This window comes from Rhinatrema bivittatum, chromosome 4 (genome assembly GCF_901001135.1).
Source record: "Rhinatrema bivittatum chromosome 4, aRhiBiv1.1, whole genome shotgun sequence".
Lineage (NCBI taxonomy): Eukaryota > Metazoa > Chordata > Amphibia > Gymnophiona > Rhinatrematidae > Rhinatrema > Rhinatrema bivittatum.
The window spans coordinates 357,619,336-357,644,405 of NC_042618.1; the positions used below are offsets into that span (position 1 = coordinate 357,619,336).

General features: G+C 46.5%; 1 protein-coding gene across 7 annotated transcripts in view; it reads left to right on the forward strand.

Annotated features, from left to right (window-relative positions):
• The window catches only part of CEP95 (centrosomal protein 95), a 159,294-nt gene extending 144,821 nt beyond the window's left edge, over window positions 1-14,473 (forward strand). For all 7 annotated transcript variants that reach the window (XM_029600760.1, XM_029600759.1, XM_029600761.1 and 4 more), the window contains 6 exons: window positions 2,104-2,273; window positions 9,882-9,956; window positions 11,655-11,807; window positions 12,245-12,391; window positions 13,132-13,203; window positions 13,295-14,473. In XM_029600760.1, coding sequence (XP_029456620.1) covers window positions 2,104-2,273; window positions 9,882-9,956; window positions 11,655-11,807; window positions 12,245-12,391; window positions 13,132-13,203; window positions 13,295-13,471 — 794 coding nt within the window. In that variant the 3' untranslated portion in view covers window positions 13,472-14,473. The remainder of the gene's footprint in view (window positions 1-2,103; window positions 2,274-9,881; window positions 9,957-11,654; window positions 11,808-12,244; window positions 12,392-13,131; window positions 13,204-13,294) is intronic.
• The last annotated feature ends 10,597 nt before the right edge of the window (window positions 14,474-25,070 follow it).

The window sequence follows — 25,070 nt, forward strand, 5'->3', positions numbered from 1 at the left end:
ATACTTTAGAACTACGTGCCTTGCCTTAGTTGTATTTTGAAAGTAGCTTGTTTGTATAGTGGAGGAAAAATTGAAATAAGTTTGTAACTAAACGGGAGTTTCTTCAGACCCACACTTGTTGAACATTTATACATTAATTCCCCCTCCACCACCTCACCATACAAGGACCCCAGTTGTGAGGCTATTCTGGTGCATGTGTCAGACACCAGCTGTATACAAAAGGGGAAAATGGGGAGATGCCTATACCAGCAAAAACCGGTGCAAGAACACACTTAGGCAATCCACCTTCAAATATAAATAGTCTTTAATAGAAAGTCTTTCATTCAATGTAATCGGCAACTCCACATAAACTTGCAAACATGATTTAGATTGGTCCCCCGACACGGGTCCGTGTTTCGCTTTGTCGCTGCATCGGGAGGGGCCACAGATATAAATATCAATCTACAACAGAAAGAGTAACAACTGGTGGATCGCTAGAAATATAGAGGCTACATGGCTTATAACATGCATTAAGACAGTACATACCTTTCAAACCAGTCCGGGAGCGCGAAGCGCCCCCAGTGGAAAACGCTTTTAAAGAGCAGAATTTGGCGCCAAACCTCCATGACATCGCGAGACTGCCTAGCCAATCAGGATGAAGAATACATTAACTGAATAAATGCCATTCTATTTCCCTATTCAGACCCTTAGGGGTAATTGTGTCTAAAGTAAAAATCCACCTCTGTTCTCGTCTTCCAAGCATCCCAGGATAGTCTCCCCCTCTCGGATGTCGGGGGACCACCTCCAGGAGGTGGTCCCCCGACATCCGAGGTGGTCCTGGAGGTGGTCCTGGAGGTGGTCCCCCGACATCCGAGAGGGGGAGACTATCCTGGGATGCTTGGAAGACGAGAACAGAGGTGGATTTTTACTTTAGACACAATTACCCCTAAGGGTCTGAATAGGGAAATAGAATGGCATTTATTCAGTTAATGTATTCTTCATCCTGATTGGCTAGGCAGTCTCGCGATGTCATGGAGGTTTGGCGCCAAATTCTGCTCTTTAAAAGCGTTTTCCACTGGGGGCGCTTCGCGCTCCCGGACTGGTTTGAAAGGTATGTACTGTCTTAATGCATGTTATAAGCCATGTAGCCTCTATATTTCTAGCGATCCACCAGTTGTTACTCTTTCTGTTGTAGATTGATATTTATATCTGTGGCCCCTCCCGATGCAGCGACAAAGCGAAACACGGACCCGTGTCGGGGGACCAATCTAAATCATGTTTGCAAGTTTATGTGGAGTTGCCGATTACATTGAATGAAAGACTTTCTATTAAAGACTATTTATATTTGAAGGTGGATTGCCTAAGTGTGTTCTTGCACCGGTTTTTGCTGATACTTGCTTATGTGCAAGGTTTGCTTCTGTCTTGGATCAGATGCCTATACCCACATTTTCTCCCCTTCATCTGCTGATGCACTGAAAGCGCATCTCCTTTTTAACTCTGAGGCTGTAAGGTTAAGGTTCCCTAACAGGGCAGCTTTAATGGCCGGCCAGCCTGCATCCCATGCTTTTCTTGGTTGATGCCAGTTAAAATAGTTTGCTGCTACAGTCAGCTGCCAGCTGTATTCATTTTGCACCCAGCAGCAAGCATGGTCCATGATGCCAACTTTCCCCAAGGTGAATGAGGTTGCAGATGAGGGCAGTTTTCCTGTTCATTTATCAACAAACTCCATTTTAAGAAGCATCCACCAAGGAGGACACTAGCACCAGAGAATGCCCTGTTGCCAGATATGAAAATTCTTTTAAACACAACATCCCCCCCCCATCCCCCTTCCCTGTTGTATGTAATTTCTACCTTCAGTTTGATGTAAACCAATATGATGTACCCACTAATATCAGTATAGAAAAGCTTTTAAATAAATAAATACCAGTACCTACTATAGCAATAAGAAAATCTAGTCTTGCTTTTGTTTTGTTTTGTTTTGTTTTGTTCTTCAGTAGAAGAAATCTGCCTTTATAGCAATATATTTAAAGTAAGCAATATATTAGTGAACAACCCTACTTGAACTCACTTCGTTCATGGAAGAGTCTCTCCTGATGCTTTTTTTTTTCCCCTTCAATTTTGCAGTAAAAATAAAAGACAATGACCTTCTCCCTCTGCTGCTAGAAGAGTTTCCCTACCTCCACATCTCTCCCCACACACTGAACCAAATGTGGAAACAGCAGTTTGCTCAGATGGAGCAACTGACAAAATCTGCTTCTGAGGAAGACAGAAGCAGGGTGAAGCTGATAAATGAAGTAAGTGTCCTAACTTAAAGATGGTGGCTTGGACAAACCCTTTCTCACTGAACACATTGGGACCAAATTCAGATCTCAGCCGGCATGTGTACCCTGCATGAAGAATTTACATGTCAGAGGTGGTCACCCTGATTATATAGGATGATCCCGTTTCTGTTAAATCTCCAAGTGGGAGAGAAGCACCAGCCCTGAAGGCTAGAGTTGGCCCCTTTTTGTTTCTAGAGTGCAAAACTACTGTGGGTTTTTTTCTGTAGCATAAACACAAAATAAATCTGTAGATAACCTTTTATCCCAGGACAAGCAGGATGCTAGTCCTCACATATGGGTGACATCAGTAATGGAGCCCTATGTATGGAAAAACTTCTATCAAAGTTTCTATGAAACTTTTGACTGGCACCAGAGTGCCCACTGAGCATGCCCAGCATGCCATGATATTCCCTGCCACAGGGGTCTCCCTTCAGTCTTCTTTTTTCCGTGGCGCCGTTAGCCTAATCTGGAGTCCTGTGGTGATTTTCACCACATACAAAACTTTAGAAAAGTTCAGGAAAAACTTCCACCGCAAGGGTCTCCCTTCCGTTCCATCGCGGTTTCAGTTTTTTCCCAGAGTTTTTTGTCTGTTCCATACCGTTTTTTTTCCTCACATTGCCGTCGACGGCTGTCCAGCAAAAATGGCCTCGGGTTTTAAAAAATGCCCGAATTGTGCGAGAAACTTGTCCATTACAGACCCCCACCAAGAATGTGTTCTTTGCCTCGGCGAGAAACACGACGTCAAGTCTTGTACTTTATGCGCCGAGATGACATTGAAGGGACGTCTGCTCCGGATGGAGAAGATGGAGCACCTCTTCAAAATTCAACTGCTCCCAACAACTTCAACGTCAGCCCAGTCATCGCCATCGGGATCGATACAGCAAGTTGTACTGAAACGACGACTTCCAGGTGAGGCCGGAGACGCTTCTACTCCCTCCCCCTTGCCATCGTCAAAGGCGTCCACCTCCGGCAGCGAGAAACATAAAGAGAAGCATCGGCGCCAGCACGCCATCGACCCGGTGCCTGCTGAGCCATCGAGGGATACGGCCTCCTCCGCTAAAAAAGCTCGGACGAGCGCGGAGGCTCCGAGGCCTACGGTACCAGGGCGATCCCCACCGATATCGGTGCCGGGCACCATACCTCCTCAGGGCCCTGAGGAGGGTATCGGTATCGCCATCGCCGCCTCCCCCCATAGCTGCTCTGATACCATCAGCTATGCGGGCGGAACTTGAGTACATCCGTCAAGCGGTTCGACAAGCGCTCCTCGGTACGGTACCATGCCAGCCATCGACACCAGCTCCGATGCCTTCCGATCCATCGCCATCGATGCCGATACTGCCATCGATTCCGCCGGAACGGCCATCGATTCCGCAGCCGATGCCCGCGATGCCTCGCCCGATGCCTTCACCGATTCCACCGGTGACCCCATCGGTGCCATCTTCAGACTTCACGGTTCTTCAACCACTGATGAATAAACTGGACACTCTACTCAATGCTTTATCGAAGAAGCCCAGAGATATCGATGAAGAACCTGTTCCAGGACCCTCAGGAGTTCCCAGGCCTCATCAGCCTCGTTCTCCCTTACTTCCACCGATGCCAAGAGAGACACCGCTGGTGCCAATTACACCACAGCCACTGAGGTCCCCAAGAGAGACCGGCACAGATACAGACATGGAGTACTCCTCAGAAGAAGACATACTGTCTGAACCATCTCCTCCTGAGGACCGTAGGAAGTCTCCTCGGAAGATTTATCTTTCTCAAACTTTGTGAAGGACATGGCGGACACCATTCCTTTCCAGTTACATGCAGAGGTGGATTCCAGACAAAAGACACTGGAAGTCCTACAATTTGTAGATCCTCCCAAGGAGATTTTGGCAGTGCCAGTACATGAGGTATTACAGGAACTCATGTACCAAATATGGGAACATCCAGGTTCACTGGCAGCGGTAAATAAGAGGTCAGATGCCACCTATTTAGTCCAACCAATACCTGGATTTCAAAAAACCCAGCTACCTCACCAGTCAGTGGTCGTGGAGTCTGCCCAGAAAAAGGCTGAAAGATTGAAGTCTCATGCCTCTACACCACCTGGGAAAGACAACAGATTCATGGACAACTTGGGCCGAAAAGTTTTCCAAGGTTCTATGTTGGTATCTCGGATTGCATCTTACCAACTCTTTATGAACCAGTACCAACGAAATCTTTGGAAACAAGTCCAGGACCTGGTACTCACACTTCCTGATCAATATCAGGAACCATTCCATCAACTGGTGCATAAAGGCCTAGAGGCAGGCAAACATGAAGTCAGAGCTACCTACAACAGTTTTGAAACTGCAGCACGTCTCTCAGCTTCAGGAATAACAGCACGTAGATGGGCCTGGCTTAAGGCATCTGATCTCCGGCCGGAAGTACAGGAGAGACTAGCCGACCTTCCCAGTTTGGGGGATCACCTGTTTGGCGACAAGGTTAAAGAAGCGGTTGCGACTATTAAAGATCATACTGAGACACTCAAGCAACTCTCCTTACTGCCTCAGGAACCTCAACCCCCAGTCAGAAGACCTCCTAGAAGGGATATAAGGCGCCCTTACTACCGCCAACGCCGCTACTATCCCCCATCAAACCGGGCAAGACCATCTCGCCCAGCTCAGCATCCACAGGCTAGGCAAAGGCCTGCAAGGCCTCAACCTCCTCCTCAAACTGCCTCAACATCAGGTTTTTGAAAGAAAATCAGAGAGCAGCAGCCAACCCTCCAACCCACTCCCACACCTGCCGGTAGGAGGCCGTGTAACCTTTTTCCATCACACTTGGACCTCCATAACCACAGACCAATGGGTACTTTCCATAACGGCTCACGGCTACCGATTGGTGGAGTTTCTTTTGGTAGAGTGAGAAAATCCAATTTCATATTGCACACTGAACCAACATTCCAAAATTCTACAAACAGAATTATCCACCCTTCTGAGAGCCAGGGCCATAGAACCAGTCCCCGGACCTCAGCAGGGCAGAGGATTCTACTCCCGCTATTTCCTCTTTCCAAAGAAAACCAGAGGCCTTCGTCCCATCCTAGACCTCAGAAATCTCAACAAATTTCTCAAAAAAGAAAAATTCAGGATGGTGTCGTTAGGCACCATGCTACCTCTCATTCAAAGAGGGGATTGGCTCTGCTCTCTGGATCTTCAAGACGCCTACGTTCACATTCCCATCTTTCCTCCGCATCGCCAGTACTTGCGATTCCTGGTCAAAGGTCAACATTTTCAATACCGAGTGCTCCCATTTGGCCTAGCCTCAGCACCTCGAATGTTCACAAAGTGTCTGGCAGTAGCGATGGCACATCTTCACAAACAAAAGGTGAATATATTCCCTTATCTGGACGATTGGCTCATCAGGAGTCAGACACAAGAAGGAGCTCTCAATTCCCTCAAGCTCACAGTCAACTTGCTTCATTCCTTGGGATTTCTCATCAATTACCAGAAATCCCAATTCACACCATCTCACCTGCTACAATTCATAGGTGCAGATCTAAATACCACCATAGCAAAAGCTTTTCTTCCAAGAGACCGTGCTCAAACACTCGTTCTCCTGGCGCACTCTCTCCGAAATCAATCTCAAGTTACAGCTCATCAGTGCCTCACCCTTCTCGGACACATGGCCTCCACAGTTCACATCACGCCTATGGCCAGACTGACCATGCGACTAATGCAATGGACACTCAAATCTCAGTGGATTCAAGCCATTCAACCATTGTCCACTTGCATTCAGATAACACAGGAACTGCGTTCCTCCCTCCTCTGGTGGGCATCAATGAGCAATTTGCTCAAAGGTCTGCCTTTCCAGCAACCAGTTCCACAAGTGACATTAACTACAGATGCGTCCACCTTAGGCTGGGGAGCACACATTGGTCATCTCAAGACCCAAGGGACGTGGACAAAAGCCGAAGCCTCTTTTCAAATAAACTTCCTAGAGCTTCGAGTTATACGTTATGCGCTACATGCGTTCAAGGACTGCCTTTCACACAAGACTGTGCTGATTCAAACGGACAACACAGTAGCCATGTGGTACATCAACAAGCAAGGGGGAACGGGTTCCTACCTCCTTTGCCAAGAAGCAGCTCAGATTTGGGACTGGGCCCTAGCACACTCCATTCTTCTACGAGCCACTTACCTGGCAGGCATCCGCAACATAATAGCTGATCACCTCAGTCGTCAGTTCCAACCACACGAGTGTTCCTTAGATCTAACAATCGCAACCAAGATCTTCCAATGCTGGGGTCAACCAACAATGGATCTCTTTGCATCCCATCTGAACTACAAAGTGATCAATTACTGCTCCCTGTTACAACAGGAGAACAGTCTACCAAAGGACGCCTTTGCTCGCCATTGGAACTCAGGCCTGTTATATGCATATCCACCGATACCACTCATAACCAAAACCCTAGTGAAGCTACAACAGGACAAAGGGACCATGATACTCATAGCCCCATACTGGCCTCGGCAGGTATGGTTTCCCACACTGCTAGACCTCTCAGTCAGGGATCCAATTCGCCTGGGAGTAGCTCCCAATCTCATAACTCAGGATCAGGGTCAGTTGCACCATCCCAACCTTCAATCCCTATCCCTGACAGCATGGATGTTGAAAGCTTGATCTTCCAACCACTATATCTCAAGTGCTGATAGCTTCACGTAAACCTTCCACTAGAAAAAATTATTCCTACAAATGGAAACGGTTTACTTTGTGGTGCACTCAGAAATCCATAGATCCTTTCACTTGCCCCACTACCTCACTACTAGATTACCTATACCATCTTTCAGACTCTGGTCTTAGGACTTCATCTGTAAGAGTACATTTGAGTGCAATCTCAGCTTACCATAACAAGCTGGGAGACACACCTATCTCTACACAGCCTCTCGTCAGTAAGTTTATGAAAGGTTTAAGTCACCTTAAACCTCCACTTCATTCCCCATGGGACCTGAATGTAGTATTAGCCAGGCTCATGCGTTCTCCATTCGAACCCATAGACACCTGTCACCTTAAATTTCTTACATGGAAAACTGTATTCCTCATAGCCATTACATCAGCTAGGAGAGTCAGTGAACTACAAGCTCTGGTCACATACGAACCTTTTACAAAGTTCCTACATGACAAGGTGGTCCTCCGTACTCATCCCAAATTCCTTCCAAAAGTAGTCACGGAATTCCACTTGAACCAATCTATAGTTTTACCAACATTCTTTCCAAGGCCTCACTCTCACCAGGGAGAAAGAGCCTTACATACCTTGGACTGTAAACGTGCGCTATCCTTCTACTTAAACCGCACTACAGTCCAAAGGAAATCCAGTCAACTATTTGTATCTTATGATCCAAACAAACCAGGTAAAGCAGTGGGAAAATATACTTTATCAAACTGGCTAGCAGATTGCATACAGTTTTGCTATGAAAAAGCAGGCCTTACTCTTCAAGGGCGAGTAAAAGCACATTCAGTCAGAACAATGTCAACCTCAGTAGCACACCTTCGCTCTGTACCTATTCTGGACATTTGTAAAGCAGCAACATGGAGTTCTCTTCACACCTTTGCAGCTCACTATTGTTTAGACAAAGAAGGAAGACAAGATTCAGCCTATGGACAATCCGTCTTAAAGAACTTGTTTCCAGTTAATCCCAACTCCTTCTACAACCAATCTGCTGTGATCTTCGGCTGATTCATTTCAACAACAATACTTCACTGTTGCCTCAATCCCAAATGACTCAGCCTCTAGCTTGCTAATCACCCATATGTGAGGACTAGCATCCTGCTTGTCCTGGGATAAAGCAAAATTGCTTACCTTGTAATAGGTGTTATCCCAGGACAGAAGGATGTAGTCCTCACAGAACCCACCCGCCACCCCGCGGAGTTGGGTCCGATACGTTTTATTATTTTATTTTTGGCTAACGCTAATTGCTACAAAACAGACTGAAGGGAGACCCCTGTGACAGGGAATATCATGGCATGCTGGGCATGCTCAGTGGGCACTCTGGTGCCAGTCAAAAGTTTCATAGAAACTTTGATAGAAGTTTTTCCGTACATAGGGCTCCATTACTAATGTCACCCATATGTGAGAACTACATCCTGCTGTCCTGGGATAACACCTATTACAGGGTAAGCAATTTTGCTTTCTCTTAATCTAATCACCACCCCATCCCCCCCACCCCTCCAAATGCAATTCTGAGAAATTGATTTAAAAATATTTTTTTGGCTTACATATTTTAGTTTTCTTTCATGATGGTTATCTTGATCAGAAGAAGATGTTGATACTTGCTTTCTCAAACCTTTTTTATAGTATAATCTAATATTTGGAAGCTACACAATCTAGGAACTAGTGATCAGCCAATCAAGATATTTGCTGAAGAGAAGAGTGTTTGTTTTCTAGGGATGTGAATCGTTTTTTGACGATTTAAAAAAAATCGTCAGATATTTTTTAAATTGTCAAAAATCGTTAGTCGCGATACAATAGAAATTCCCCCGATTTATCGTGAAAAATCGTAAATCAGGGGAGGGCTGGAAAACCGGCACACCAAAACAACCCCTAAACCCACCTCGACCCTTTAAAACAAATCCCTCACCCTCCCGAACCCCCCCAAAATGTTTTAAATTACCTGGTGGTCCAGTGGGGGGGTCCTGGCGTGATCTCCCGCTCTCGGGCCATCGGCGCCATTTTAGCTGCCACTAATATAAATGGCACCGATGGCCCGATTTAAAAAAAAAAAAAAAAAAACCCACCCGACCCTTTAAAATTACCCCCTTAGCCTCCCCCACTCTCCCGACTCCCCCCCCAAAAAACTTTTTACACATACCTGGTGGTCCAGGGGGGCCGCGGGGAGCGATCTCCCGTTCCCACGCTATCAGCTGCGCTAAAAAAAATGGCGCCGATGGCCCTTTGCCCTTACCATGTGACAGGGCAAAGGTAGCGCCGGCGCCATTTTGAATACTGGCAATACGGCCCGAGTGCAGGAGGTTGCTCCCGGACCCCCGCTGGACTTTTGGTAAGTCTTGTGGGGGTCCTTTTGGCCCCCCCAAGCTGGCCAAAAGTCCCTGGGGGTCCAGCGGGGGTCCGGGAGCAACCTCCTGCACGCGGGCCATATTGCCAGTATTCAAAATGGCGCTGGCGCTACCTTTGCCCTGTCACATGGTAAGGGCAAAGGGCCATCGGCGCCATTTTTTTTAGCGCAGCTGATAGCGTGGGAACGGGAGATCACTCCCCGCGGCCCCCCTGGACCACCAGGTATGTGTAAAAGGTTTTGGGGGGGGGGGGTCGGGAGAGTGGGGGAGGTTAAGGGGTAATTTTAAAGGGTCGGGGTGAGGTTTTTTTTATCGGCGCGGGCCTCACTAAAAAAAAAAATTAGTAATGTGAATTGGAATCGGAACCGATCCCAATTCACATCTCTAACGATCAGATTTCCCCCCCCCACCCCCCAGCTGAACCTGATCGCTAAAACGATCGGGCACACGATTCACATCCCTATTGTTTTCTGGCAATTGTCTCTTACCTCCTTTGTATTACATATTGTGAATCAATAAAATAAAGCAATTTGTTTTTTATTTTTTTAAAAGGTGGAAGTAGCACAGAAGCAACATGACCTCTTGGTTGAAATTCTTAGGAAAGAAGAGGGCCACAATCAGAGACTGGTAGGTATGTTTGGCTTCATATTTAGAGCAGATAAATTGCAGAGGCACTTCACTTTTGATTGAACAGCAGTATTTCAGAGTTTAGTTATGTCCAGTCACTTACTACTGTTTGTCCGTTTGCAAACTTATGGGGTCATTCATTATTATGGGCATTAGCGCATGCAGTATTAATGGTATCACATTGTGTGAAGGCAAATTTTTCATAAGGGCAAGGATCGGGGAGGGTTTTGGGCGGGATTAATGAAAACGAAGGGCATTTTCGCACCGTGCGATAGCAGACCACATGCTATCACACGTTTTTAACACCAGAAATAACTACACCTTTTTTCCTGGCATTAAGCTGTGTGAAATGCCCGAAATGGCTGTAACGCAATTTGCAATAAAGATTGCAAATTGCATTTCGGGCATTTTTGGACTCAGTGAGAGTGCGCCAGCCTCTGGGGAGACCTTCACAGTATTCAACTATATCACTGTAGGAGGGCCAGCTAATAACTAGAGGTGAGGTTTTGGTGGTGGTTTAGGGTTTTGGGGGCCAGTTTTACATGCAGAGTGAGACTTACGAACAGCACAGTACAACTCGATGAAGATTTGATGTAATTTGGAGTGAGGAAAGTCTCACAAAGTTGAGATTTCTACAATGTTCTCTCGCTCTAGCTTGATAGTACCCCCTTCAAGCTAGGGCGAGAGAACATTGTAGAAATCTCAACTTTGTGAGACTTTCCTCACTCCAAATTACATCAAATCTTCACAGAGGTGTACTGTGCTGTTTGTACATCTCACTCTGCATGTAACAATGGCCCTAAAACCTCACCTCGAGTTATTAGCTGGCCCTCCTACAGTGATATAAATAGTTGAATACTGTAAAGGCCTTATAACGAGACTCTCTCTTTCTCTCTTGGCACTTCACGAGTAGTGAAATATAAGTATCACGGGGTGTGATACCTTTAACGCACCCCGCAATACAATACCTATGCGAAGTGCTAACATCTAAAATTATCATAAACACGACCCTTTTTCTTATCGCGGGTGTTATCCATGCAAAATTATAGCATTTTGATGAGCCTAGGGATCAAAGAGAGAGGAACCAAAATTACAATATTTGTAGCTAGCAGTTTGCTAACCACCTTCCTTTTTTGATAGCCACATAATGTGATTTGCATACACTGATTTTTCATGGCAGTAAACAGTGGCCAAGGTTAAACAATCAAAATATCAAATGCTCTGTCCAGTCTGTTTTCTCATTGGTAGGGCTGTGGTCTGGGTTCAGTCCCTGGGTCAACTTAGGTTTGGGAGTGCTGTGGGGTAGAGGGAGTCTGCCACTGTGAAATGTAACATGATTGGAGGGGGTCCCAAAGGAGTCCTGGTGTAATGACTAGGCTAGGTAAGTTGGGTAAAGTGGTATAAAATAGAGGGGGGGGAACCTAGGTGTAGTTGTGAATAAAGTCTCAAGGTACCATAGCCCACCAGAGGCTGGTTCTGATTTTGCTGGAGCAAGAGGGAAAGTCCAGGAGCTCCTTTCTTTCCCCACCACCCACAACGTCATAAAAAGAGTGCTGTGCCAATAAAGGTCTCAACAACATCCCAACTCTATCTTGATTGCTTGCTTTTTTTTTTTCATTGTATTTAAGTGTCTTTTAGTGTCAATTTTATGCAGTCTTAATACAGTTGTGTTTGCTTCCTCTTCCCTCTCTGATGTAGCAAGAATTCAAGGAGCGTATACGACATCAGAAATCTACACAGAATAAAATTCGAGAGCGGCGACAGCAGACTGTTCGGGCCAAAAAGTACTATGAGGGTTACCATGTTCAGCTGCGTGCCAAAATGCTGCGTGCCCGGAGCCGAGAGGAGCGAGTAAGTAGCGGCCCAATTCAGCTTTGTGTTCAAAGAAGGATGAATCATCTAATTTGGTTGTTTCAAGTGAGGAAAGCCAAGGTAGTCATTCCTTCCATTTTATACACTGGAAGTAGCAGAATCAGCAAATGTGAAATAAATGATTTTACACGGAGGGCAATTTGTTTAGTTCTCTATTGACTCTACAGCCATCTCCTGTCATTCCGTTGGATAATAAAGGTTGAAAGTTGCCCCTTTAACTTGCAGTGACCCCTTTCTTTAGAGAGGTTAAATTGTATTCCAAATTCAGGTTAAGTGCTCACGGCGCTTAATTTTGTGTAAGACGTTTTATCTGTGATAATAGTATTGTGCAAAACGTGAGTTCCAGGTTTTAGTGCTTCTTTCTCTTGCAACGAAGGATAGGGTCTTTAATTGGTTTATATTTACATTTTTACTAGATGTTTAAGAACCTGTTTGAAGAAGGGTTAGAAATCCAGAAGCAGAGACTCCGGGAAGTGAGAAATTATGCAAAGGAAAAACGTGAAGCACAGAAGAAACAGTTTGAGGATGAGCTTCAGTCCATGGAAAACTATTATAAAGATCAGGTAAAAAGAAAACTGGGTAGTCACATGTTGGGAGGTAAAACTGCTGCCTCTTCTCTTGTGGAGTATACAAACAGCACTTGGTCCTGACTCTAGGAGAGGGCAGAGAGGCTGGATATACAGTCTGTCATGTCCCACTATCATCGTTCTGCTTTCTAATTTCTCATCACCAAAAATTAAAGTAAAAATGGCAACACTTTCTAGTAGCCATCTAAAAACACTGCATCAAAAGTTGGGTGCCAGTGAAAATATTTTAAGAGCCAGGGGACACACTTTTATTCCCCAACCCCCAAATAACTTCTACTTTTCTTATTTTACTTATTTTTGTGACTTCTTTTCTTTCTTTAATTTTTGAACTCTTTCTGCCTGCACTCTAGTCATTTAGCCACGCTCCACTCCTCTTTCTCTAGCCTCATCACCTCTCTTGCTGGCGGCTCCTGTTGGGCCCCAAATTCTAGGTGTGCAGGTGACGTAGCTCCTGGGATTTTTTTTCAGTCTTTGATTGCATGGCTTCTTTAAATGTAGTTGCCAAATGGCTATCAGTGGCATCATTTTTGTATTGTGGTAGATAAGGGCATCAGTATTGATGAAGGCAACAGATAAATGTCTGACTAGTTTGATGTAATTGAATGGTTCCTTACTTATGGATTGCAGACTGCAGCAATTATCCACAGGACTGTGAAACCAACAATAGTGAGATGATTTTTTTGCATTTTCTCAGATTAAAATGTTTTGTGTTGTAGTTCTCAATGCTAGCAGAAGCTGTGTCGCAGGAACGGAAGGAAATTCAGACAAGAGAAAAAGCACAGACCAAAGTAAGCCTATTTTGTTTGGGCAGTGCTGAAATGCAAGTGCATTTAGCAATTCAGCTCTTAAGAGTAAGCATATCTAAATGATCTTCTTTAGACACTCCAAAAACTGAGGCGACAGCTGAGAGCAAAGATGGAGAACGAAATCCGGGAATTGCAGGACTTGATCAGCAAAAGCAACGACGACACCTTCTACTTTGAACTAGAAGCAGAACAGCTGAAACGGAAAGTACGAATGGCTTCATTTTATCACAGCAAAACCCATCTCCCCTAAAACATGTAGCGCTAGCAGATAATATGGAGGTAATAGTTCAAGAGCATGCCAGCCATTTTGAAACATCTTTATCAATAAGATTATTAAAATCAGTACTGAGGGGCTCAAAAGGCTTGGGGAATAAGGAGCTTCATTAACCCCTCCACCTCCTGCACTACTTAAAAGCCTTCAACTAGGGGTGGAAAGCAGGGGTGGGGGGCAGGGGGTGGAAAACAGATGGGAAGAAAAACAACTGCTGGCTAACAGAGCCTTGCTGGGCTGCCTAGGTTGAACCAGCTCATGTTACAGATTTTAAATTGGGAATAGAGAGCAGGTTACTGTTAATTTAAAAACCTTGCCCATAAAACATAGCAGCAGTGCATCAGTGAAATAGTGCATAGAAGTTTGAACTTTTGATTTTATTCTTGCTTTTAAAATTGATCTAGTATGACTTGAAGTTTTATTTATAGAACCTTATGGCAGATTATTGAACTAATTTAGGTACAGTTTCCTTTAATTGTAAGTAATGTAAGAGGGTATGCAGTTTTTGTTTGAGAAGTAGAGTGGGGCAGGTCCTGGCCAGATTTAAGGAACTCTGCAAGTTATTTTGTATAATTGACACAGCACTTCTTGCCCAAGGCTTTATAATTTTGTGCAGCTGCAAGCGTGGGAAAAATAAATCCATCTTGGCGGCACCTTTGCCCAGAACCGTTAACACTTAAGAGTTCGGTTAAAAAAACAAGTATTGCATTGCACACCAACTTCAATACTTATTCCCTATTTTTACCTAAGCCTTAAATCTGGCTCCATTTTTTTAAATTATTTGTTGTAATCACATTATGCAGCTAGTGAAAACAATTAACTACTAAATTAATATTTTCTGTTTTTGTAGATCTTGTGTCTTATATAAACCAGGTTTGAATGTAATTGATTTATATGGTTGCAGTGTTACCTGTACATTGAAAACTAAGTATTTTGTTTCTAAGAAACTATTTAATAGGAATAAACATTTCATTAAAGAAGTTTTTTTAGTATTGTGTGATTTTTTTTTTTTTTTTTTTTAAATCCTTATAATAAAATGTCTCTCTGCTGGCAGTAACTGAAGTTCTGCATTAAGCAAGTTTTTGTTTGCCTGTAAATAGGATTCTCCATAGACAGAGAATTAGCTATGTTCCCTGTATGTACCCGGATCAGTCCAGACCATGGGTTATGCCTCCCTTCCAACTGGTGGAGACAGAGGGAAAAACCTGAAAGGCACCCTCACTTAACCTGATGTGCCTCCTGCATCCCTTCTGTATTTCTCTGTCTCCAGCAGATGATGGTGGGGCAAAGCCTCATGAACATCTTGATCTCTTCCATAGCTCAAGCTGTAGCCAGAGAGGCAGGTAGTTATTAAGTATGACTAATTCCATATTGTCCCACCAGACCAGTCCAGATGAGTGAGTTTTGATCCTCTACCTACAAATGGAAGCATGGGCAAAAAATCTGTTTGCTAATGTCATTCCTTGCAGGTGGCATCCTTCCTTATAACTTCTCAGTATTTCTTTGTCTCCAGCAGATGGTTGAGGTGCAGTCCTACAGCTGAAAATGTTATGGAAAAAAATTGCTCCTAGGAAGTTGAGGACACTACCTCTAACCTATACACCAATGACTAAGTTACTTAGCAAAACATCTCTTTAACTGATTACTATATGGAAACATTTTCTCTAAGTGGCTAGATATAAATTCAATGCTATCAACATGTAAGATGAGCCTACGGCTAGACTGGAATGGCATTGGCCTTTGACAATATAATACAATGTAATACATAAGATTGACTTATATTGTGGCATGCCTTTTTAAAGTTGTTTCTTTGCCTGTTCACAACTCTGAAATTTACCTTTCACAGGTGTATTGGTCCTAAAATGGGCCCTGCCCCTCTTACAGTTTGCCCCTATGATGACATAATATAATATAGTAAAGCTCTAAAACCACTGGCCTCCCTCCCATGGCTTAGGTTGGTCCCAGGCGTACGTGACCCACAGTGCTATAGATAGGCTGGGGCTCTTTTATAGATGCCTCCCCATTTTGACAGATAAGATGAGGCCTTGTATTTACTTGAAACGTGTAAAATTCTTTTTCTTCAGGATGAGCAGGAGGGCATATGACTCTATGGGACATATCTGCAGGGGAGTGTCCATAGGTTGCATCAGACAGTGGGGGAATTATTACTGCAATGACAATAAGCTTAGAGGTGGACTTATGGCAGAGACTTATTACCCCTTGACAGCCAAGGCATAAAATGATAAAGAAGACTAAAATAACTGCAATTATATACATTAGTTTCTTTCCCAAACCTCCAAAGCAGATCCTTATACCTAGGAAATCCCAAGAATCCAGAGGGGATGTGGGCTGTGAGGAGAAGTTACGAAGGACGGTGGAGACCATCCGTATTTCTCTAGACTTGTCAAGAAAAGTACAGCAAGAGGTGTTAATAAATTGGCAGACCCCTCCTTTTGGACTATCATATGTAGAGCCTATCTATTCCTTAGGACTATTCCAGCTAAGCATTTTATTTCTGCATATAAGCTTTCTATTCCATGGGTGGCTTCATTAACTAATATAGCTGAAATATTGCAGATGGCAGGTTCTAGTTCTGCAATCTCTAACTGGGGCAAAAAGTCTTTGACAAAACTGTGGAATCCTGTAGACCTTACAACTAGGGGTTGGTCTGGCAGTGTGAACATATGGGATGGTAAGGGTTGGTCTAGTTGAAATGGGCCCAATTATAAGCTGAGAAATGGAGAAACTGTGAGGGAGTTATAAAATTCAGAGTTAGTATTTGTGCTGTTTGTACATTTACTTCCCTACTTATCTCCCAGAAAATACACCCCAGGAGAGGGTGTTTCTGTTTATCTGTTATTTCTAACCATTCCTGCATCTGGAGAGAGAGTGGTCAAAGCTTTTTTTTATTGCAGCTATGAGTAGAAGTAGCATTAGACAAACAAAATTAATTAATTTGATTAATAAAGCATTTGTGTGTTGCTATAGTACCATTACAGAGACAGTCTGAGCAGTTCCAGGACTTCAGCATAAACCTGGCACCAATAGTAATCCTGTGAGCTCTGCACTATAGCAGACCACAGAATTCCACTCCTGTGCAGCTGCGTAGAATTTGGCAGGCCCCGGCGTGCCGTGAGCGGGACGGCCTCTGCCTGTGGAATGCCTGGGCCTGCTTCATCTTTGCCATGAGCGGCAAAGCCTCCACTCATGGAACACTGGACCTGCTTCATTTTCCCTGCGAGCAGGATGGTCTCCATTTGCGGCGAAGATGGAACAGGCCTTGGCGTGCCATGAGTGGAGGCCATCCTGCTCACTACTAAAAAGGAACTGGCGAGAGAGCGTGTGTGTGCCAGAGAAGGGGAGCCTATCTGAGGAGATTGTGAAGGAGTGTGTATATGTATGAGAGATTGGGAGCTGGTGTGTGTGAAAAAGGGATTGTGTGTATGTGAGGGTGCTTGTTTGCTTGTGAGAGAGGGAGCCTGTATGAGTGTGTGTGTGTGCATGAGAGAGGATACTGTATGAGGGGTGTGTATATGTGCGCTAGAGAGAGGGGGTGTGTGTGTGTGTGTGTGAGTTTGAGAGAGCGGGACAGAGGGAGCCTGTGTGAGAGGCAGTACTGAGAGAGAAACTCTGGGAGTGGAGATAAGAGTGGAAGGGATTGAATCTAGAGGGGGAGGAGAGACATGGTGGCAGGTGGAGGAGTTGGGGGCCTGAGAGGGCAAAGTGAAAGGAGACTGACCAAGGGAGTAGGAAGAAAGGGTGGAAGAGACACTTTTACAGTGAACTTCTAGGGAAATTCTGCTCAAAATATTTAAAACTTTGCATCTTTAAGTAATATTACATTCCCTGTACATACCCGGATCAGTCCAGACTGTGGGTTGAGCCTCCTTTCCAGCAGGTGGAGACAGACTAAAACTGAAAGGATATCCTATATGGGGACAGAGCCTGTCCTGTAACCCTTCAGTATTCATCTGTCTCCAGTAGGTGAAGCAGCTCACCCTTCGGTCTCCTGCTCTAGGCTAGTCAGCCTTTTCTTTTCTTCATGGATCAAGCAAGTACTTATTCCTTAGGGATCTAGTGTGATGATCTTCCTGTAAAAAAAAACCCAAAACAAAAAAAACTCTGACAGGGAGTTGTAGTTTTTCTTTGGGGCTCTTGCCGGTCTCAGGGGGGCTTTGCTCCTTGTGCACTGCATAGCCTGAGTCCGTAGCCACTTCTAGGTGTGGGGACTGAGTCTGGTGGTCCAGGTCTCGTCTCCCCCTCCTCTGGCTGCCGAAGGGGCTTAGTTCCCCACTGCTGTGCTCAGTCTATAAAAAACAAAAACCAGTTAAAAGTATTCAAAGTGCTTTTTAACTTACCTTACAGCAGTGGACCCATTTTGTTTTTCATTTTGGTCTTCAGAGGGCTTCAACCGGAATTTGCCGCCCTCCTGCATAAATCCTATTTAGCCAGGCTGCAGGAGGAAGAGGAAGGCTCCTCCCCTTGACACCCCCCCCCGGCAAAAAAAAAAATTCCCCGCGCCATTGACTGTTGGCCCGGCTGTGGAGCCCCCGGGGCCTATTCGGATGCGAGTGGACCCGGTACTCCCGGATCCTGACGCCTCCCTTGATGCAGAGGGTACCCTTCCTTCCCTGGAGGGGGACGACCCCAGGGTCCTACGGATGTTCCGCAGGGAGGAGCTGGAACCCCTCATCCCTTTTGTCCTCCAGGAATTGGGGTTGGAGGGGCCCCCCGCGGACACCCTTACGGCCTCTTTGCCTAAAGATATGGACCCGGTCCTGGCAGGACTCAGGGTTACGGCTACCGCCTTCCCTTTTCATCCCATGCGCAAGCTGTTGCTCCTGTGGGAATGGGAGGCTCCCAAAGCGGGCCTCCGTGTGGCGCGGGCCATGGATAAGCTCTACCCCCTCCCGGAGGAGTGTTTGGAAATTTTAAAAAATCCCTCCGTGGAGGGATCGATGGCCCTGAAAGACGCCCAGGACCGCAAGCTTGAAGCACATATGAAGAGCATTTTTGATGTCTTGGCGCTGGGGGTTCGTGCGACTTTTTGCAGCAGTCTCATGCTATGGGCAAGTCTCAGGTGGGTTCAACAGTTACTCTGCAACCAGGACCTCCCGTCGACAGAGGCGGAACAGGCCGAGCGTCTTGAAGCCGTAGTCGCTTATGGGGCTGATGCACTCTACGACCTCATTCGTGTTCAGTCTAGGGCGATGGCCTCGGCGGTCTCCGCCAGACGACTCCTCTGGCTGCGCAAGTGGTCGGCCAATCCGTCCTCCAAGGCCCGGCTGAGCACGTTGCCTTTCAAAGGTGTAAGCTCTTTTTGGTGAGGATCTCGAGAAGCTTATGGATTCCTTGGGGGACAATAAGGTCCATAAGCTCCCGGAAGACTGTCCGAGGCCATCCTGCTCCTTTACACCCTCTCGTCCTCGCTTCCGGGGTCAGAAACAGTATACCCCACGCGGCCGGGGTTATTCTTCTCGCTCTCAGTCTTGGTCGCAGCCCTTTCGTGGGCGTCGTCCCTTTTGTGAGGGCCAGCCCGTGCGCTCCACCCCCAAGCCGGCCACCCAATGAAGTTCACTTGGCTCATTCCTCAGTCCCCTTCCTCGGTGGCCGCCTCTCCCTGTTTTCCGAGGAATGGGTCAAGATCACGTCGGACCAGTGGGTCCTCGACATTATCAGAGACGGGTACGCCTTCAAAATTGTTCGCGACCTACCGGATCTTTTTCTTTTTTCCCCATGCGGGTGGTCCAAGCGGGAAGCGGTGGAGCAAACCCTCGCCAGGCTCCTGAGTTTGGGCACGGTGGTCCCGGTTCCGGAGGAGCTTGGCGCAGGCCAGTATTCTATTTACTTAGTCGTCCCCAAGAAGGACGGGTCTTTTCGTCCGATCTTAGAACTTAGTCAACCGGGCCCTCAAGATCCCGCATTTCCGCATGGAAACCCTGCGAGCGGTTATCGCGGCAGTTCGCCCCGGAGAGTTCCTCGCCTCGCTCGACCTGACAGAGGCGTATTTCATATTCCGATTCACCGCGATTACCAGAAGTATCTTCGCTTCCATGTCCTCAATCGAGATTTCCAGTTTCAGGCGCTCCCCTTCGGCCTCGCGACCGCGCCTCGCACCTTCACCAAGGTCATGGTGGTGGTGGCAGCGGCTCTCCGCAGGGAAGGAATTCTTGTTCACCCCTACCTGGATGACTGGCTCATGCGGGCCAAGTCTGAGGCTCTTTGTCGGCAGGCGGTGGATCGCGTGTTGGCTCTCCTCGCTTCTCTCGGGTGGATAGTGAATTTCTCCAAGAGCAACCTTCAGCCCTCCCAGGAGCTAGAGTTCCTGGGAGCCCACTTCGACACCCGGGTGGGCAAGGTCTTCTTGCCGCATGCGAGGGCTCTCAAGTTGATCGACCAGATTCAGAATCTGATCTCGCTACCTCTTCCGATGGCCTGGGACTACCTACAGGTCCTGGGATCCATGGTGTCCACCATCGACCTAGTCCCCTAGGCTTTTGCTCATATGCGACAGTTAAAAGCTTTGCTATCCCATTGGCAGCCGGTGTCGGAGCAGTTTCACATAGTCCTCCCGTTCTTGGACTCTACAGTCGCCGACTTGCAGTGGTGGCTTTCCCTTTCTCATCTCCTACAGGGAATGCCTCTCCAAGCCCCACAGTAGACGATAGTAACCACGGATGCCAGTCTTTCGGGCTGAGGTGTGGTCTGTCTTTCCCAGTCCACCCAGGGGATCTGGTCGACAGCTCAGTCTCGCTGGCACATCAATCAATTGGAGACTCGAGCAGTGCTCTTGGCCCTTCAGGAGTTTCTCCCTCTCATCGTGGCAAAGCGGTGAGGGTTCTGTCCGACAACTCGACCACCGTGGCTTACATCAATCGTCAAGGGGGCACCCGCAATCCGCTGGTGGCCCTAGAAACCAGCCGTCTCTTTGCCTGGGCCGAGTGACATCTGCAGTGCCTGGCGGCCTCCCACATCGCGGGCAAGGAAAACGTTCAGGCCAATTTTCTCAGTCAGTCGCTCGATCCGGGAGAGTGGAAACTCTTGGCTGCAGCCGTGGATCTGATCGTCTACCTCATGGTGACCCTCCGCAATGCCAAGGCAAATCGGTTCTTCAGCCACTGGAGGGAGCACGACTCGGAGGGCGTGGATGCTCTAGCTCTCCCCTGGCTGGCGGACGTCCTTCTGTACGTGTTCCCCACGGTGGGGAAAGTTCTCAGAAGAATAGAACTCCATCGGGGACCTGTGGTTCTGGTAGCACCCGAGTGGCCGCTCAGGCCGTGGTTCGCGAATCTTGACAATCTGGCGACGGACGGACCTCTGCGGCTAGGCCACCTTCCTCGGCTTCTCCGGCAGGGGCCCGTATTTTTCGACCAGGCCGATCGCTTCTGTCTAGCGGCCTAGCTTTTGAACGGCGACGCCTGAGGCATAAGGGCTACAAGGAAGAGGTCATCTCCACCTTGCTGCGGGCCCGAAAGCAGTCGACTTCTCTGGCTTATGTGCGTATCTGGAAGGTTTTTGAATCTGTTTGTGTGGAGTCGGGTGTCTCAGCGCGCTCCGCCCCAGTCTCGTTGGTCCTTTTCTCCAGACAGGGCTTTCCAAGGGGCTTTCTTTTAGTTCTCTGCGTGTACAAGTCTCACCTCTCGGCTCTCTCCTGGGTCGGGTAGAAAGCCACTCCTTAACAGGACACTCGGACGTGATTCGTTTCTTGAAGGGCAAGCACCTACGTCCTCCCGTCCACTTACCCGTCGTGGAGTCTTAACCTGGCCCTCTGTGCGGCTCCGTTCAAACCTCTCCGTCGCGCTACGTTAAAGGATCTTATGCTCAAGACTGTCTTCCTCGTTTCTATCTCCTCCGCTCGCCGGATCTCCGAGATCCAAGCGTTGTCCTGTCGGGAACCCTTTTTGCGTTTTTCCAATTCCGGGGTATCCCTCAAGACAGTCCCTTTCTTCTTACCAAAGGTTGTTTCTAACTTCCATGTCAACCAGTCGGTGGAACTCCTTGCATTTTCCCCAGAGGAGATTGCAGGTACGGCTGTGGGCGATCTCCATAAGCTAGATGTCAAACGAGTTCTACTTTGCTATCTCCAGGTCACCAATGACTTTCGGGTCTCAGATCATCTTTTTGTCCTTTGGAGTGGGCCCAATCTGGGCAAGCCAGCTTCTAAGACCACTATTGAGCGGTGGTTGAAGGAAGCGATCTCCTCGGCCTATCTTTGCCAAGGTCGGGCGATTACCGAGGGCCTTAAGGCTCATTCATTGCGCTCTCAAGCTACTTCCTGGGCGGAGAGTCAATTGGTCTCTCCGCAGGAGATTTGCAGGGCCGCCACTTGGACGTCCTTGCATACTTTTGCTCGACACTACCGTCTGGATGTGCAAGCTCCGGTTTTTGGTTCTTTTGGGCGGCAAGTGCTTCGAGCGGGACTGTCTCGGTCCCACCCGGTTTAGGGAAGCTTTGGTACATCCCACAGTCTGGACTGATTCGGGTACGTACAGGGAAAGGAAAATTAGTTCTTACCTGTTAATTTTCGTTCCTGTAGTACCGCGGATCAGTCCAGACGCCCTTCCCTGTCTGTCTTTATTTCTGTCCTCTCGAAGTTTGTTTCTTGCAGATTCACAGATTCTAATACTTCATTGTTGTGCAAGAATACTGAGCGATTACACCGGAAGCCTTGGTCATTTTGAATACCAAGTATATGCAAGAGCGTATAGTTATACCATGTTCCTTACATTGTTCTACAATTGCTCCATTGAGCTTTATGGTTACTTGCTTGATCCTATTCTGGTTTTGTTATTTTCTGCTTTTGTTATTTTCTGCTTTGACAATGGTTATACTGAAGGGGTTACAGGATAGGCTCTGTCCTCATATAGGATATCCTTTCAGTTTTAGTCTGTCTCCACCTGCTGGAAAGGAGGCTCAACCCACAGTCTGGACTGATCCGTGGTACTACAGGAATGAAAATTAACAGGTAAGAACTAATTTTCCTTTTAAATACAGTAGGAGGCTGTTTTGTTTGTGGTCTGTTCCATCACATACGTGGGCTTGCAGCAGAGTCGGGAGGTTGCGGTAGGAGTATTAACACTGGGTGGCATTAGTAACAGAGAAGGTGACCTTGTTTACTAAACTGAAAATTGGAATGCAATAGCCCACAGCTGTTTGCCCAGACTGCATACATATACAACAGTTGGGCAAGTTAAAGGAATTGGCCCAGTTCATGGTCAAAGCAATAGAAGTGGTTGTAAGGTGTGGGCAGGCCAACGGTATCCTTCCACTAAAGAGCAACACTGTAGGCAGAATGTGGGTTCTAAGCACTCCTAAATTAAAAAATAAATAAACATATATAGAAATGCTATGGTGTAATCTTGAATCGTCATCTAAGGCAATACGCAAAGAAGGAAGGATTATTAGGCCCACACTCCTCGCCTTAAGTATTCATCTTCTTCTCAGCCTTGCCTGAGCTGCCATCTACTTATCTTCCTGGGCTGCTGTCAACCACTTGCCTTAGCTCCCAAGCTTTAAAGTAGGAAGCATAAATACAACCCAGTGCTGCTGTTCTAATCTGAAACTTCCTCTGGCCCGAACTGCTCTCGAGCCATACTGGGAAGGACTTTATCAAGTTCTACTCACCACATCTACAGCAATAAAAGTCAAGGGGGGGAAAAAGGCCTGGTTGGAGCCCTCTAGGTTTTGGAAGTGCAGCACTAAGCTGTTGAGGTACTCTAGAAATAGCTTCAGTTAATATTTTCCAATATAAAACCAATGAATCAGTTAATTGAGTCAAATCACACTTAATGGGATCTAGTCCTGGAGCAGGGGCTACTAGCATAGAATGCCCACTATGCACTTAAAACAAGCTTAGATTTGTGATTCAGACTGTTGTACTCCTCGTACTGAGTAAACCTGCTGGTACTACCTATGACCAGAGTAATCGAGTTTTCATCTGTAGCTTTAGGAAATTTAGTTTTAATAGTTTGGTTCATCCATTCCATCTGTCAAGACCACTGGGGGTAAAACAGCCAGTGGAGTCTGTGCTTCATGCCTATTGCAGCAGTCACTTGTTCAATTACCTTATGAAATTCAGCCCTTGGTCACTGTCAATACATTGTTATCCCCCCACCTAACTATATATTCTTTCAACAAAATCTTTGCCTCTGTGGCAGCTGTATTAATGCGTGTGGGGTAGGCCTCAACCTTTACTGAGTCTGTCCACAATTATGAGACAATAGTGAAAACCTTGGTTCTTTGGCGTATATATAAAATCCATCTGCAGTTGCACAAATGTGCCTCATGGTAGTGGTGCAGCCTGCTGAGGAAGATAAATTCCAGCAGCAACATTCTGTTTGGCACGCAAACAATTCTGCACAAACTTTGTAGCTATTGGTCCAAATGCCATATCTTACAGAAGGATGAAAACAATCCATTTTTCAGAGCATGTGCCATGATATGAAACATAGGAGCAAGGTACGGTAACAGATTGGGGGTGCAACTGGGCAGCCATCATAATGGCACCACATGCCATCTGGATATAATTTATAATTATTGTTCAGCCAGTACCATTTTTCTTCATTGGGGGTAGCTTCCTGTAGGTCAATAACATCATATGCTGTAAAATAGGCAATAGCTACCAGCATGGGGGGGGGGGGGGCATGGTAATGCTTGCTTTTAAGGCTCCATATTTTGCAGTGACATCAGCAAAGGAATGTCCCCTTGACACTGCATGTTGTGTATTTGTACGAGTGGCACGTTTATCAAAAGCAACAGATGTAGGAAGCAAAACCGCATGCAGAAATGAATGGGCCATGATGGATGGGATGCCCACAAAGGTGAGAAATCCTCTCTCCTTCCACAAGCTCCCAAAACCATGAACCACTGGAGACACTATATATTATATTTTCACACTTACCTTGCACATACTGGAATGCAGTGGTTAATGCTTGTAATGCTGCAGCTTGAGCTGAAGTCCCAGGGGGAAAAGGGGCTGATTCACCAATGTCATGTGTATTGAATACAGCATAGCTGACCTCATCTTTAACAAATGCAGAGTCATCTAGTAGGCCCAAGGCCTGTACCCGAGCCAGAATGGTTTTGAAAAACATTTTGAAGCTCTTCATGCCACTCAAAGGCATCAGATGGCACTAGAGACCCTTGGAGTAATGGTGCTGCCATAGGAGCATACTCACTGATTTATTGACAGCAATACTCAGTAAGATCTAAGAAAGCTCTGAGTTGCCTGACTGTTTTTTTATTGGGGGGTGCAAGACCCAAAAAATAGCAATTCAATCAGGGGCGACAGCATAAGTCCTGGCAGACGAGATGTTTCTTGGGTAAGTTGCAGTTCCTTAGGCTCCATCATATGGCCCGTGGGGCCCAGGGCAGTAGGTAGTGTGGCTAAATCTTGTAAATGGCTCTGTCAGTCCAGGGAGCAGAGCACATAGTCATCCACATGTTGTACTTATGTGCTCTGGAGGGTCGGCTCAGCTAAGTTTTGGTGTAGAAGCTGTTTAAAAATGGAGGGGCTTCTAGTGTAGCCCTGATGTACACAGGTTCACATCTATTGTCAATCCCCACCCCATATGTGAAT